The sequence below is a fragment of the Schistocerca serialis genome, chromosome 2 (genome assembly GCF_023864345.2).
Source record: "Schistocerca serialis cubense isolate TAMUIC-IGC-003099 chromosome 2, iqSchSeri2.2, whole genome shotgun sequence".
In the NCBI taxonomy this organism is placed as follows: Eukaryota; Metazoa; Arthropoda; class Insecta; order Orthoptera; family Acrididae; genus Schistocerca; species Schistocerca serialis.
Window position 1 is genome coordinate 1,129,060,892 of NC_064639.1, and position 17,008 is coordinate 1,129,077,899.

Sequence of the window (17,008 nt, forward strand, 5' to 3'; positions counted from 1 at the left end):
GGACAACAGAGCCAAGCTCAGAAACAGTGGTCATCAATATTGTTGCCAAAATGTTTTTCACGAAAATAGCAAAGTCACAATGCTGGAGTTTCTAAATTCCTGTAGACATTTTATCAAGGGAATAAACACTATTCTTGTCACCAAAATTATTTTAGAAAGTTGTTCAATCCACATATACATATATTGAATCTCTAGAAAAGTTATCATTATTTGATAATGCCAAATTCTGGATGGGGAGATTGATTTTCATTTAATTTGGTGATAGGGGTGTTCAGTCACTGCCACAATTGATCATCAGTATGTATTGTAACGTTGATTTCAACAGTTAGAAGGCTATGGCTTTTCTAACTTTTCTTGAGTTGTGTCAGAGGTTAGCTCAGTGAATGAAGGAGTAAGCATTGTGGTGGCCATGGGGTGAGGAATGTTTTGTTGGGAGTATTTCCAGCAGTGCCACATTCTGACCACTTGCTGTAAAAGAAATGAGGCATAAAAATAACTAGGTTTCATGAGTGCATGTTAAAGCAACATTAATGTTCACACATGATACTTGTAGCAATGAAATTGATATGAAATTAAATGAAGGCCACAGCTCAGGGTCAAACAGTTAGTAGAGTACTGTGTAATACCAACTGCAGTGACACACAGTGTCAGCTTGCATAGTTTGGCAGCAGTTACAAGCATCGAGAAAACTTACAAAATCTGTGGACAAGTGCCAAGCAGTACTAGGGGCCATTGCCCCAAAGAAAGTTTGAGTAGCTATAAAGAATTTTTGTTGCATCAATTTAGTTTCTGTTATTTTAAATTTATAAACTAACAAAAGCATCATTAGCAACATTGACCATACATACTTGTACAATCAACAGGCCCAGACAATTCAGCAAAAATTTCAATCTTGACACGATTGAATCAAGAACCAAAATCACCTTCCCTTATGAGCACGTCTGCTCTGATTTCCGGTGATGTACATCTTGTTCCCTTATTTCTACAAAATAATTTTTGTGGAATTATGTAGTGAACAATTACCCTTACATTTTTATATAGCATATTTTGTTGTGCTTCATGTTTATATCAGCAAAAACTATGGTTATCAGTTCTGCAGGTCAAAGTATTTAATTATTCCTGTGAGAAGTGCTAGTTTGCGACATTAGTAATTATTTCTTTTTACTCAGAGATGTTACCATTTTTTATATATTCTTCCTTTGTGCTCATTATTGAATAAGGCATGGTGTTTGCACTAAAAGACCAGTCACATTGAACTGAGTGTACACATAGTCTGAAGGTAAAATACTCCCCCATTAAAATTTCCAAGTGGGGACCATTTCAGTAGATATAAACTGAATAAAAATAAATCATCATCATCTTGGACAGTTTCCAGCCTCCGGCCGGGTCTGTATGGAACATAGGCCTCTCCGTCATCTTCTGTCTTGCCACCATCTCTCCGTCTTTATCTTAGTCCAGTCTTCTCGTTTCTTCTGGACGCATTCCTCTACTCCTTTCAGCCATCTGTCTCTCGGTCTTCCTCTTGGTCTGTTTCCTTCCAGTTTCATGTCATGTATCCTCCTGGGTATCCTCTTCTCCTCCATTCTCTTAACATGTCCATACCACGTCAGCCTTGATTTCCCTATCTCCTCCTGTAATGGTTCCACCTTCATTAACTCTCTGATCCTCTCATTTCTTAACCTGTCTATCTTTGTCACTCCAATACTGTTTCTCAAGAGTTTCACCTCATTAGCTTGTACTTTGCTTTTCTCTCTTCCTTTCAGAATCCAGGTTTCTGACACATATGTCAGGATTGGGACATAGTATGACCGGTATATAATCTTTTTACTGATTTGGGGTACATCCTTGCTCCATATCAGGCTTCTGACACTCTTCCGAAATGCTTCTGCTTTTCTCCCCCACTCATTTATTTCTCTGTCATTTTTTCCATCTTCCTGTATCGGGCTTCCTATGTCTTGAAACTCTCCACTCTCCTCAATCGTTCCCCACCAATTGTTATTCCAGTTGTTCCTCTCTCCTTCTTTCTTGTTGTGATAATCGTCTCACTCTTACTTATACTAAATTTCATCCCATATTCTTATACTGTTCATTCCCATATGTCCAACTGCTCTTGTACTTCCTCATCCTTTTCCTCCAAATCATCAGATCATCTGCAAACACCATAGCTTCCATCTTCCTTTCACCAATTACTTGTGCTACTGTACTCATTATATCATCCATCATTACAATGAAGAGTAATGGTGAAAGTGCACTTCCCTGCCTCAAGCCTTTCTTCTGTTCAATCCAGGCTGATCTCTCTCCTCCCACTTTCACACAGCTCACACTTCCATGGTACGTTTCCCTTATGCTCCAAATAATCTGTTTTGCTATACCTCTGTTCTCTAGGGCTTTCCACACTTTGCTTCTACGTGCAATATTATAGGCTTTTTCAACGTCCAGGAAGGTCATTAGTAGAGCTATTCCGTATTCATAGTGCTGTTCCTGCAGTTGTCTTACAGCAAAAATTAGATCCACCATGGACCTACTTTTCTGAAACCATGTTGCTCTTCTCTCATTCTTTCTTCTAATTTTGCCCGAAGTCGTGCTTCCAAAATTTTCTAAAAAATCTTTGCACAATGACTCATCAGTGTTATCCCCCCGATAGTTCTTGTACTCTTTTCGATTTTCCTTCTTAAAGATCATGACAGTTATTCTCTTCTTCCAGTCTTCTGGGATCATCTTCTGTCTCCAAACAATTTTCATTACTCGATATAGCCATTTTATCTCCACCTCTACTGCTGCTCTCACCAACTCTACTCTTAGCTTATCCAGACCTGGTGACTTCCCTCCCTTCATCTTGCCCAATGCCTCTTCCACTTCTCCCCATGTAAGGTATTTTCCTATTTGCTGTTCCTCCTCTTTTTTTCTCCTGGGCGTGTTCCTCCTCATCCAGGTCTCCATTTGGGTTCAGGAGTTCTTCAAAATACTCCTTCCACATATTATTGAGTTCCTCCTTATTCTCTACATCATGTCCACTTGTGTTCACCATTCGAGCATAATCTGAATAAAAATAAATCGGGTGACATAAATATAGTAGGAAAGTTCTGATAGAATGTAAGTATGTTAAGAGTAAAGGAGATCCCTCACAAAATAGCAAAAGCATTGAGTAATTGAGAGGCACACAAAAAAGAATGAAACCTTTGTAAAAAAAAGTGATTGCTTTATGATTTTGCATGTCATTTTGCACAGGGTCCATGCTACTTTTCTCTGTATTGTTTCAGTTTTAGCATACATAACATCTAAGTGATTTGGCTGGCATTGTCGAAGATTCACCCTCTGTTGCTGGTGGGACCACTCACACTGGTAAAATGTCAGAAAAACTGTCAAACAAATGTTGGCCGATGAACCAGAGACAGAAGCCAAAAGGCAATATGTCAACAAGTGAGCACAAAGGCCTCATCAATTATGTGGTGCATCCATTATTGTGTCAACCCCATGACCATGGAGCAGAAAGAATGGTGTGAAACCTGTAGTGTCTTTCTTCATTATGTTATACACAAATATTATGAAAGACACTGTTGTATTTTATCTCTCTGTTTGACATCAAAATATGTAGAGAGCATCTTATTAAAGTGTTCTGTGAGGTCATTTGTGTCTGTGTGGTAAGCAGTTGTCACCATGTGTGTGATGTCACAATGTGAAATTACCCTAATACTAGGCTTCACTGGAAAACTTGTCCATAATCAGGTATCATCATAGGAGGTGCTGGGTGTTTCAAACTGATGTCTTTTACAATAAACTTTACAATTGCTGTAGGTTCGGGAACTCTTACGTCTTTGGTGACAGCATAGCAGGTGAGTTAGCCAGTGGAGACTCTTATTCATTGGATTTCCGTTTGTCAACTTCAGGAACCTCCACAGGAGGTCAATTCCAGTCCGGCGGAATAGCACTGCTGCAAGCAAAATTAGCACCAGGTGACCTAGATGAAACTGTGACAGAGGCTTCCATTGCTGGAATTCCTCACAGCAACTACCAAGTGAGATGGCGCAGTGGTTAGCACACTGGACTCGCATTCGGGAGGACGACGGTTCAATTCCATGACCGGCCATCCCGATTTAGGTTTTCCGTGATTTCCCTAAATCGCTTGGGCAAATGCCGGGATGGTTCCTTTGATGGTGCATGGCCAACTTCCTTCCCCATCTTTCCCTCTTATACAATATTTTATTTATTAATTGGAATCCTCCTTTGGTTCCTCTTTCTTCAAAGCTTCTGTGGTTATCCGCAATGCTGGATCTTCCCTCTGTCTAGCAGCAATGCTATGTAATGCATCAGTGACTTAGATTTTGTCGACACTGCTGTGTTCTGCCAAAGGATTTCTTCTTGAAAGGCAGTCTGTGTCCTTGTGGTTTTGTCCATTTTTGTATATCACTGTGATGATGTACACCTGAAGCCTCAGTGTCCAGTTCACCAGTAGGCCTGACAGATCCCTCAGCCTAGTCAGCTAGTGTAGAGAATGGTGGTCTGTCACAATGGTGAAAGGCTTGCCAAGTAAATATGGCTGGAACTTGTATGTGGTCCAAACAACTGCATAGCACAAATAGTTGATCTCAGATTTTGAGAGTACTCGGGAAGCATAAGCTGTGTCCCCACAGTCTTGTGACTGCTTGTGATGCCTGCAAGAAGTATCATCTGAGAACATCATAATGACAACATTCTGTTAAAATGACAAATTTGAAAGGTTGTGTTCTGTTATTGATAGTTATTCTTACAATACATGATCTTGTCATCTGGCCATATTTCCCATTAGCAACTTTCAGCACAGTTGCTTTCATATCACGGAACATAGTCTTCTTTAGCTGCAATGATAAGCATTCGACATTGCAGAAAAGAAACCTATGAGTTGACTAGTTCCTGGACTGGTTGGCCATTAATGATGATAGCAGCGAAGTTTCTTGCCATTTTGGTAACTGCTTTTAATGGCGGATTTTCATCTGTGGCAGCCTCACCTCCATAGATAGCCACTTTACTTATTTTTTGTGAATTCAGCAGCTATGCAAGCTGCTAATACCTCAGCATGGTGACAGGCCACATGATGGGAAGAGAGCTCAGTCAGAGTACTATGCTCCATGATATGAAACTGATTGTGCTGAAGGTTGCAAACTGAAATTACGTCCAGCCAGCAGGAACATGTATTGAAAGAATAACTGTCAATAACAGAACACAACCCTTTGAATTTGTCAGATGCGCTTCATCCTGAAGGTTGACTGCAGCCATTTGCAGTTGACAGGAATGAATAATACTGTTGTAACAATGTCTTGTGGCTTAGTAGTCGTTGAATACTCATTTCCTTTCTCTGCAGCATCGTACAGTGTTTCCAGGACATCCACAGTGGAAACATACCAGCATGTTGTCCTCTGTCTTCCAAATGTCTATTCAGCTTCAGGGCATTGTACTTGGCTTAGGAGTTGGTCGTAACTTTTTTGGCTGAATACTAAGTTGTCTTTCATAGGCTGCACTGTAAGTCCAAGTTGGTCGAGTCTGCTCTTCCTGGCACTTTTGACTGGTGGTGGAGATTGGTAAAGATCAATACACTTTTTCTTCAACATTCTGTTATCTCCTGGGACTTGATGTCATCATTCATGGGTGCCATCTCTTGCTTCCACAGTTCTGGCTCCCATAAACTGCAGTATCTGCTCTCTTACTACCTGGCATATGAGAGACGGACAAGGTCATGGTGGTCTCTCACAATTGCCATAGGGACCACATTTGTGAGTTACTCATAGTTCTTCTGCTTGACTCTTTTTCTGTTGCATTTCCTCATTGGTTGTGGTATCATTTACTAGAAGAGCTTGGTGTAATAAGTAAAGTAATGCTAAGCTGTATGGAATGAATGGCTGGAAGACCCTGAATGGCAGTTTCAGGCACCTAATTGAAAAGATTTTCCCTATCTTCCACTCCCACAGGCACTTTTTCTTTACAGAGTATTAGAATTGTATGGATAAGTAGAACTGTTAGGTTTAGTTGACTATGTGTGTGAGAGAGAGAGAGAAAGAGAGAGAGAGAGAGAGATAGTTAGTCTAGTGTTGTGTTCATGTTGGAGATGATAAGAAAAGGGAGAGGGTGAAATAAGCTTACTCCTCACAGAGAGCCACAAGGGGGCTGCCAAGATTAACATCCCCACCTGACAGACGAATCATCAACAACAATGTCACATGCCCTCACTGCAGAGAGGTTTGGAATTTAATCCAGGACACCTGTTCAGTGACTGGTGATCAGAAACTTTATGCCACCACCTTGTCTACCCTAATACTGGCAGCGAAAATTTCATTCACCGTCAGGATTTGAACCAGGTCACCTTCAAGCTGAGCATCACTGCACAGGCATGCGTTAGCCACCTTGGCTATGGAAGTGGGTAGCTTGGTACATATATTTTGTGACTCGTTTCATCGAGTGACATATTTGGATTTACAATATATGGCATATGGCCAAAACATTCTGTATGTAGGTCCATGTCATTTTCCTATGATGTTTGACCTGTTCTTCAGTTGTTCTTCCACTAAGCAGACTTACTACTGATTGTCACCAAATGTTTTCTTCAATTCACTCTGTAATTTCTCTTTGTTGTTCTTGAACCACTGTTGAGCTGTGCCACACAAATAAAACTACACATTTGTCAAACACGTTGTGTCATCTCACCTGTTGATTTTGGTGAGGTGACTTTAGTCGAATCCTTTCAGCCATTTCATCGAGTCCTGATCAGCATCTCCAGAAAACATGGATGGAAGCCTGATTTGCAGCTCGCTAGTGCTGCTTATATTCTGGTTCCCGTCTGTAGGTAACTGCTGTTACATCGACTAATTTGAGCCCCACTGATGTAGATGTTTTGAACTATCCAGCATCTCCATTAAACAATGACATATTGTAACCACAATCAAGTCCAATTTTGAAGTACAACACTTAGCACTGAAAGCACATTTATTATGAACAACAATGTACAGACAGAAAGAAATGAACTGAACTCCTGGAAAGTAGCTGTTACTATTCATACAAGCATTGAAAAATCCAGAATGAACAAACACCACAAACATAGGAAATTTTGAGAACCTTCTGTACATTATAAATACTAAATTAGAAATAATTTCTGATAGTTGGGTTTGAACTGATGAACTGCAGTATGCCACAGAGCAATGCTGACCACTGTGCCACAGTGCATGCTGCACAACCTACTGAAGCACTGACATGATCATAAAAAATTGGCTTAAAACATTAAATGGCATAATTAACAATGTACATTTTACATGTTTACTATTTTCTGTAAGGTCATAATTGGAAATGCTGAAAATGAAATCGAGAGAGCAGCTCATACATAAATCGAGTCAAGTTACTGATACATATGGTATTACAGTTCCCAGAAGTAAAACTGAAGTGGTGGCATTTTGAGAATTGGAATCAATAAGAACAAACATTATAATAAATGGATAAAAATCAAACAAATAAGTGAATTTAAATATCTGTGATTTAATCTTAAAATACAAAAATCAGACAATATGTAAATGAAGCTTCAAGGATCTTGGCATTTCTGTTGCACATTTTGATGAACTTTAGACTATAACATTCAAAAGGAAATGTTACTTAAACTATACCTTTGTTACTGTTTTTACAGATGCAACAGATGGATTCTTAATTTCTAACCAAATAGGACAAACTGAACTCTCTCAAATAAAGTTACTGTACTATTCAGGAGGATACTTTCTTGTAGAGTGTAAGAACAGTGTTGCTGTCATAAGAAGTAAGTTACAAATGTTATAAAAATACAGAAGAAAGTGGAGGGGATACGTTCAATGTATGAAAGACACTAAAATTGCTTTGCAATACAATCCAAAAGGAAAACAAAATATTAGCTAGCCTTCAAAATGATGCCATGAACAGTTCTACGACAGAACAGACCAATAAGTCTAATCCTGTATGTCTGTGATGATAACAGTGAGATTTGTGAGGTCACTGTTGCTGCATCTCAATATGTTCAGTGATATATGATGGATACAGTAACAGCAGCAACCGCTGTGAGTTGTGACAGTGAGTGATTCAACATCTCTGGGCTCAAAACTAAGTTTCAGTGGTGCTAAGTTTTGAGTGTACACTAATGCGGCAGTCAAGTGATGCTGTGTAATAATCAACAGCAGATTGAATACTTGTATTTACAGTCATGTTTTGGGTGAAATGATTCTGCCTCATGCCATTAATTGTAACAAATTGTGATCCACAAGTAGGAAGTTTTGCCCAAGACTGAAGTACTCTGAAAGTTAAAAGTTTCATTGAAGCATAGCATAGCATAGCATAATTTTGTTGAAAGAATTTCCAATTCAGTTTCAATGGAGGATACAACAAAAGAATATTTTAACTTCACCCAACTGTGCTCGACAAAGGATACAATAAAAAAATCTGAACTTCACCAAATCATGCTCATAATTTAAATTAGTTTTTATTACCTGCTAGGTATGTGGATTTTGGCAAAATAGGATTCAGATGGTCTTTTTTGTAGTACCATAACACATTACTCCTGTGCCTCTTTTCCTTCACACACCATCATCTTAAGGACCTACTTAGTAAAAACATCACAAACAGCTTCATGCCATTCTATTCTGACTTGTTTTTATCATAGATGTGAAACTGTATTCATCCTCAAAAGCCACACGTAGTGTCATCAGCCATCAGATATAAATATCCATTGGAAACAACTGAAGAACTTATAGAATTCAAATGATAAAGTAAATGAGTATATCTGAAAAAGTGAGTTGGGATTGGCCTCGATATGAGGAATATATTTATCATTGTTGAGTAGCAGATTGAACAAAATTGCAGCCCACTTTTGTGGTTTAATGTTGGCTTTAAATTTTTTCTGTGCTTGATTATTTTTGTCCCAGAATTAAAATTAGTCTGAATTTCTGTTTTTATTATTGTAACTGGAATTAACAATGATAAATGATCAGCTTTTGTGAAAGAGTTGTGAAAAAAATGAGAGTAGATTGAGTATTTCATGATAGGCTTGTTATCTGGGATGAAGAGTTGTCGACAAAAGTAGGAGTAACTTCAGGTATACTCCAGGAACCTTTGTTGCTCAAACAGCTGAAACAGTTAAAAATGAACAAAGCTCCAGTGCCCCATGTGTTCCCTATGAGATTCTATACTGAATTTCTGGCTGAGCTAGCCACTCTTTTATCTATAATGTACCACAGATATCTTGAACAAAAAACATGCCCAGTAGTTGGTTGAAAGTGGAGGTCACTCCCATCTACAAGATGGGTAACATAAATCCTTTAAAGGCTATTATCAAATATCCTTGACATAGATTTATTGTAGAGTCTTAGAACATATTCTGAGCTGAAACATAACGAAGTATCAGAATAACCTTCTGCATGCCAACCAACATGGATTCCGAGAACACTGATCATGTGAAACCAACTCTCTCATGTCATACTGAAAGCCTTGATTCAAGGCAGTCAGGTAGATGCAGTATTTCTCGATTTCTGAAAATCATTTGACTCATTACCACATCTATGATAATTATCAAAAGTACAATCACTTGGGGTATCAAGCACAATTTGTGATTAGGTTGGGGATTTTTGGTAGGAAGGGTGCAACAAGTCATCTTGGATGGAGACCGGCAGATGTAGAAGTAACTTGAGGTGTGCCACTGGGAAGTGTCTTAGGACTCTTGCTGTTCACTTTCTGTATTAATGACCTTCAGACAATATTAATAGTGACCTCAGAATTTTTGCAGATGATGCAATTATCTGTAATGAAGTACTGTCTGAAAGATGCTACATAAATATTCTGTCGGATCATGATAAGATTTCAGGGTGGTCCAAAATTTGCTATCTTGCTTTAGATGCTCATAAATATAAAATTTACCACTTCACAAAATGAAAAAAAAAACAACATAGTATTGTATAATATCAGTGAGTCACATTAGTAATTGGCCAACTCATTCAAATATGAAATGAAATGATCACATTGGCTCAGTTGTAGTTAAAGCTGGCTGCAGACTTTGGTTTATTGGCAGGATCCGGGGAAAATGCAGTCAGTCTTCAAAGAAGACATCTTGTAAAACACTTGTGTGTCTCATCTTAGAATATTGCTCAAGAGTGTGGAGCTTATATCGGGTATATGTAACGGGGAACATCGAACATTCACAAAGAAGGGCAGCCCAAATGGTCACAGGTTTGTTTGTCTCAGGGAGAGTGTCACTGAAATGTTTAAAAGCCTGAATAGGCAGACATGAAGATATGGTGTCAGTTATCTCACAAAAGCCTACTTAAGAAGTTTCAAGTATTAAGTGAAGAATCCATCCATACATATTATAAAAATGGATGTACACATATGTACATCCGTATGTTCCTCATACCCTCCTAAAGCACTGAATCAGTTTCAACCAAACTTGTACACATCACCTACCTGTTATAGTTCAGGAGATGTGATGTCATAAAGACTGAGATGTGTGAAAACTGCTGCATTGTGCGTGATGTTTAAATTTATTACTTATTTGCCAGTAACTCTATTCACAACATATTTGCAGACAGTATCCACATATGATGCTAAATGTATCTACACAAACATGTCATTGTGTGACATATAGTGCAAGAGATGTGTTGTCATAAACACTGAGATGCTTGGAAAAAATACCACATCACGCATGACACTTTAATTTATTATGTCTTTAACACTAATACCACTCACAACAAATTTTGCAGTCATTACCCAATATGCAACTGAATGTACTTGCAAAATTATATCTTTGTACAATACATTGTTCAGAAGATATGTCATAAAGATTGAGCTGTGTGAAAATGAAACTGCAGGGTGAAATTCGCTACAAGTAATGTTTGTACAAGTATTTGTGAAATATGATAAATATATGCCACATATGCACACTCGGGCAAAGCTGTGGCTCCTGCTAAATCACTGAATCAATTTCAACTGAACTTGGTAGACATATTACTTACTATACTTAGAAATACTGTGGAGGTGAGAACCACCAGATGATAATTTGGAGAGAAAAGGTGAGGAGGAGGAGATGGACAAAGAGGGGGAAGGAGGAGGTTGATCCAAATAGGAAGAGGAGAAGATGCATGGAGAGAGGGGGAGCAGGAAATGGACAGAGACGGGGATAAGGAAATGGAAAAAGACGGGGGGGGGGATTGGAATACATACCTGGGCAGCACTGGGTATTCATTTAGTACAGATTATAGAAATTTACGAGGGTGAGTCAAATCAAAACATTAAATATTTTTGCAAATATTATTTATTGTGCTGAAGTGGTACAAAGCTGTATCACTTTTCAACATAATCTCCCCTACGCTCAATGCAAGTCATCCAGCACTTACAAAGTGCATAAATTCCTTTAGAAGAAAGTTCTTTTGGTAGTCTGTGCAACCACTCGTGCACCACGTGGTGTACCTCTTCATCAGAACGGAACTTCTTTCCTCCCATTGCGTCTTTGAGTGGTCCAAACATATGGAAATCACTTGGGGCAAGGTCTGGTATGGTGGATGAGAAAGACACTCAAAATGCAGGTCTGTGATTGTTGCAACTGTTGTACGGGCAGTGTGGGGCCTTGCATTGTCATGTTGCAAAAGGACACCTGCTGACAGCAATCCATGTCACTTTGATTTGATTGCAGGTCGCAGATGATTTATTAGAAGATCTGAGTATGATACACTGGTGACAGTGGTCCCTTTAGGCATGTAATGCTCCAAAATGAAGCCTTTTTCGTCCCAAAAGAGAGTCAGCATAACCTTCCCTGCTGATGGTTCTGTTCGAAACTTCTTTGGTTTGGTGATGAGGAATGGCGCCATTCCTTGCTCGCTCTCTTCATTTCCGGTTGGTGGAAATAAACCCAGGTTTTATCCCCAGTAACGATTCTTGCAAGGAAGCCATCACCTTCTCGTTCAAAGCGCCAAAGAAGTTCTTCACAAGCATCAACATGTCATTCTCTCATTTCAGGAGTCAGCTGCCATGGAACCCATCTTGCAGACACTTTGTGAAACTGGAGCACATCATGCACAATGTGGTGTGCTGACCCATGACTAATCTGTAAACATGCTGCAATGTCATTCAGTGTCACTCGGCGGTTTTCCTTCACTGTGGCTTCAACTGCCGCAATGTTCTGCGGAGTCACAACACGTTGTGCCTCACCTGCACATGGAGCATCTTCCACTGAAGACATTCCTACTCCATTCATAGACTTACTACTGTGACAAACATGCATCACCATACTGAACCTTCATTCATTGATGAATTTCAGTAGGTTCCACACCTTCACTACACAATAATCGAATAACAGAACGCTGTTCTTCCCTGGAGCAAGTCGCAAGTGAGGTGGCCATCTTTATACTGATACTGCGCCGGTATGTGTGCATCTGCACTATGCTGCCACCTTCAGGCCATTCTGCTTGCTGTTTGTAGCACGCTTACCAAATTACAGGATAACGGCGCAAAATTTTGATTGGTTATTACAAATTTAAGGTTTTCATTTGACTCACCATTGTATGAATGTGTGTATGTTACACATTTCCTCCTCAACCTCTGGACTGATTTCAACTAAACTTGGTAATTATAGCCATATAGTCAGGCAACAATCGCTATAAGGGTTAAAACCACATACCTATCATAGTTTGGGAGATACGACACCATAAACAATGACATGCATGAAAAACTGCTGCATCATGCATGATGTTTCAATTAAGTACTTCTTGCTACTAACTCTGTCCACAATGTATTTCACGGATAGTATCCACATTGCTGCTGAATGACCTACACAAATATATCATTGTACGACACACAGCTTAAGAGATATGACATCATAAACACTGAGGTGTATGAAAAAAATGTCACATCATGCATGAAGTTTTAATACATTTACTCTTTACTATTAAGACACTGCTGCAGTCGAGTCTATTTAAGGAAATCCCTAACACCTGGCAGTGTATTTGACAGCTTTCAAGTATGAAGCTCAAGCAGTTGTAGGCAAAAACAATAACCATCTGTAGAGCTATGAAAAGGCATTGCCATAGAGACGTTTACAAAATCACATTGCAGACATGTGAAGCAGCTGCGCCCCTTTCACTTCAATCTACTTCAAGAGACTGCAATTTCCAGTGAGACTTGTGTTTGCCATTACACTTAATAAGTCACGGGGTCAGTTTATTAAATACTGCAGAGTGAATTTGACATCTCCATGTTTTTGTCATGGATGCATTATGCCATTTGCTCAAGGATGGGCCAGCCCAAGAATTTATTCATCATAGCTTCTGGACATGCAACTAGAAATATTGTTTATAATGATGTTTTGAATTAAATAAACATTACAGTGAATTTAGATTTTGCATACTGTGTTTCTTAATTTGGATACTGTACTTAGACATTTGTATATTATGCATATTTCTTTCTACAATTGTTTCATAATTTCAAAAGTGCTTTCACAAATACGTGGAAATGAAATTTATTCAGTATTACCCTACAAACACAGTTCATTTTTTGTTTTCATGTCCAATAGAAAATAAATGAATACCTGGGCGATGCTAGGTTTGTCAGCTAGTCTAGAGATATTTTTCTTCACTCTATACATCACTTTCGTAGGAACCACGATGAAAAGATTAAACTAATTGTGGCTCACACAAGACATTCCAGTCAATTCATTTTTCCCATTTCAAATATCTTACGGGTTTGCTGCCAGGTGACGTCATCGACCACCACTGATATTTCGACAGGAGCACACCCTGCCATTCTCAAGGCACAACTGCAAGGAGGAAGCAATGTGCAAGGGAATTCAATACCTTGGTTCACAGAGGAGAAACAAGGAAGATACCACACACACAACAAGTAACCGCAGAGTCAACACACAACCACAGATAACCAACATCAGAAATATCAATAGTGACTATTAATCAGCAGGTGAGGTAGCACTAATTCTGTCACTCTGTTTTTTGATGAGAGACAGAGCCAGATTCCAAGCAGCATTTAAACAAAATCCACCATCTCTGTTTATGAGGTTGCTTGATAGTTTTATTTCAACAGCTTCCTTAATAACACTATCCCAATAGCTGGACATGCAAGCCAGAATCTCCATGTTGTTGTATTCCATAGGATGACCGATGTCAAGGCAATGTTCTGCAATAGCGGATTTGCTCGGCTGTTGTAAGCGTATGTGACACTTGTGTTCAGTACACCGGTCTTCCACAGTCCTGATTGTCTGGCCAATATATGACATGCCACAACTGCAAGGAATATGATAGAAACCAGCCTTACACAAACAAAGATCATATTTTACAGACGCCAACAGGACCTTAATCGTAGAAGGTGCTCGAAAAACACATTTCGCATCACATTTCCACAAAATACGGCCAATCCTGTTGGAAATGCTTCCTGCAAAAAGGCCGTACACTTAGGTGCCACTTCGTTGCTATCGTCACTCACCCATTGCACAGAAGGCTGATAGCACAACGAGCATTTGATCTGCCTCTCACTATAACCATTCTGATGAAAGGTGACTTCGAGATGTGATAGCTCAGCTGCCAAACTTTCAGGGTCTGAGATAACATGGACCCTGTGAACCAAGGTACGAAGTACTCCTTCACGCTGAGCTGGATTGTGACAACTATCAGCTCGCAGATACAAGTCAGTGTGAGTGGGCTTCCTATAAACAGAATGTCCCAACGTACCATCAATCTTCCTTCTGACCAACACATCAAGGAAGGGAAGGCAATCCATTCTTTTCCATCTCCATAGTGAACTGAATATTCGGGTGGATTGAATTCAGGTGTTCCAAAAACCGGTTTAAATTTTCACTGCCATGAGGCCAAACAACAAAATTATTGTCTACATATCTGAAAAAACACGCAGGTTTCAAGGTCGCTGACTCCAATGCGCGTTCCTCAAAGTCCTCCATAAACAAATTGGCCACAGTATGTGACAACGGGCCTCCCATTGCAATTCCATCAGTCTGTTCGTAGTACTGACCATTGAATAAAAAGTAAGTGGAAGTCAGCACTTGTTGAAACAAATTTGTTAACTCGAAACCAAGCTTAACCTCAATTAGCTGCAATGAATCAGAGAGAGGAACGTGAGTGAAAAGAGAAACCACATCAAAACTGACTAAAGGATCCACCATACACAGGGATGAGGGTACTTGCACATTGATAGACTGGAGTGGAGAGCTGCATCAAGCCAGTTTTCCAACTGAAGACCACAACAACAGTGATAAAGTGTAGCCAGTGTTTTAGTGTCTAAATAATAGTATACATTCCTCTTCACTGCAAGTCAATGTGTCTTCATTCCTTCCCTGCATATGAAATACTAGTCTTTTTTTCACAAATCCCAATTTTGAAATATTAAGCTCTTAATTTATAAGTATTTTAAGTTTTCATAGCTCCATTTTGAAAAACAGCACTTACGTTTAATTTATTTTATATAATGGTTCCATGTTTATTAGAATATCTCAAAGATTGTAAATTGTTTCAGTTTGATGTTTGAACTGACATCTCTTGAGAGCTACTTACGTGCACACTTAGAAGACATACTGCATACAGCAACAGTGGATGAATGGATTGGAACAAATGTTGAGCCTTTAAAGGTTAGGCTTAGACAACTGAAAAAAGACGCAGAAGCACAAATGCCAATGAGAATACCAATGCAGAGTTTTCCAGATGTAATTTGAAATTGTGATGTCAAGACTATGTGTTTAAATGGAAAAACCATTGGGGTGTTTCATGAAATGTAGCGTTCTCTGTGGCATTGACTTGTTAAGTACTTTGTGCTATAAAAAAAGCCAGACAGATAATTTTGCCATGTTACAGAATGTTTATAGCTCCCATTTGACTCTTTTTGAGTTGAAAGACTGAATGATGTGATATGTGAAATAAACAAGTTGTTCACACACTGCCTCATTTTTCCATTAATGAAGCTGTGAAATATTTTGTATATATACATATACATGATTTTAACTCTTGTTAGTAATTTTAATGTGCTCTAGTCACCTATCACTGTAAATATTTCTCCAATAAAAAATGTAAGAGCTATTGCAGATTTCATAGTTTGTACAGTATGAAATAGTACCACTATTAGACAGAGGTGTGTTAGTTGTTATTTAACCTGTTCTGTTGTATGTTAACTTGTGACACAGTCCCTGATTCATATGCTTGAATTGTTACCATTGTTCTAATGAACTGTAAAGCCTGGATGTTATTTTCATGTGCTTGCTCACACACATTTAGCAGAATCAATGGCTGATTCTCCTCACCCACTTCATACATACAAATGTTAAGCAGCAAAACATCCTGAAAAGAGCTTACATAATTTGCAGACTGCATACATGATATTTCTTCACGTAAATTAAGGTAACATTGTGGTACCAAAAAAGCATTCAGGGGCAGAAACAAATATGGCATTACTAAGACTTTTCATTTGCAGACCCTGCAAAGTGAAATAATATCTTAGAGAAGCAAAAAAAGTTATTGGTCATTATTATACTGTGTAAATAAAAGGGAAAAAGTATATTAACAGTATTTGCTACAGTAGAGTAGAGTCTACTTACCAACCACTAGACATCAACAGGTAGAAGGACAGAAAAGACTAAGATGATGAATTTTTTTCAAAACCAAAAAATCTTCATTTTCCCTCTAGCACCTGTACAGCTTACTATTTCTTTCTCTGTATCTTGGTTAATTCTTCTTAATGGAGGAACTGACAAAATATTCTTAGAACTATGGGTTCAAATTGTGCTTTAGAATGTGTAAGGTTATTATCACTTTATTCTCATTTAGCAGTTTAAAAGTTACAATTCTGTCATCCCACAAATATTGTTGATATTTGATCAGTCATACATTTTAAGCATGTTTGAAGCATGTAAAGGAGCCATACTTTATGTCTGTCCTATGTACATGTGTGTATGAAAACTTCTAAATACAGTAGCATCTCTGTTTGATCTCTCAGGTTTTCTGTGTGTGGTTCATTAACAGAGAGCTTTCAGGTG

The 17,008-nt window shown here is 38.7% G+C and overlaps 1 protein-coding gene and 1 non-coding gene across 2 annotated transcripts in view; one reads left to right on the forward strand and one right to left on the reverse strand.

The window, feature by feature from the left end:
• The window catches only part of LOC126458583 (hexosaminidase D-like), a 236,531-nt gene extending 220,469 nt beyond the window's left edge, over positions 1-16,062 (forward strand). Inside the window, exon 11 of the mRNA XM_050095719.1 lies at positions 15,499-16,062. Coding sequence (XP_049951676.1) covers positions 15,499-15,694 — 196 coding nt within the window. The 3' untranslated portion in view covers positions 15,695-16,062. The remainder of the gene's footprint in view (positions 1-15,498) is intronic.
• LOC126458763 (U6 spliceosomal RNA) lies at positions 3,185-3,287 on the reverse strand. Its single transcript, XR_007585729.1, has one exon. It is a non-coding gene; the product is annotated as a U6 spliceosomal RNA (small nuclear RNA).
• Positions 16,063-17,008: the final 946 nt, after the last annotated feature.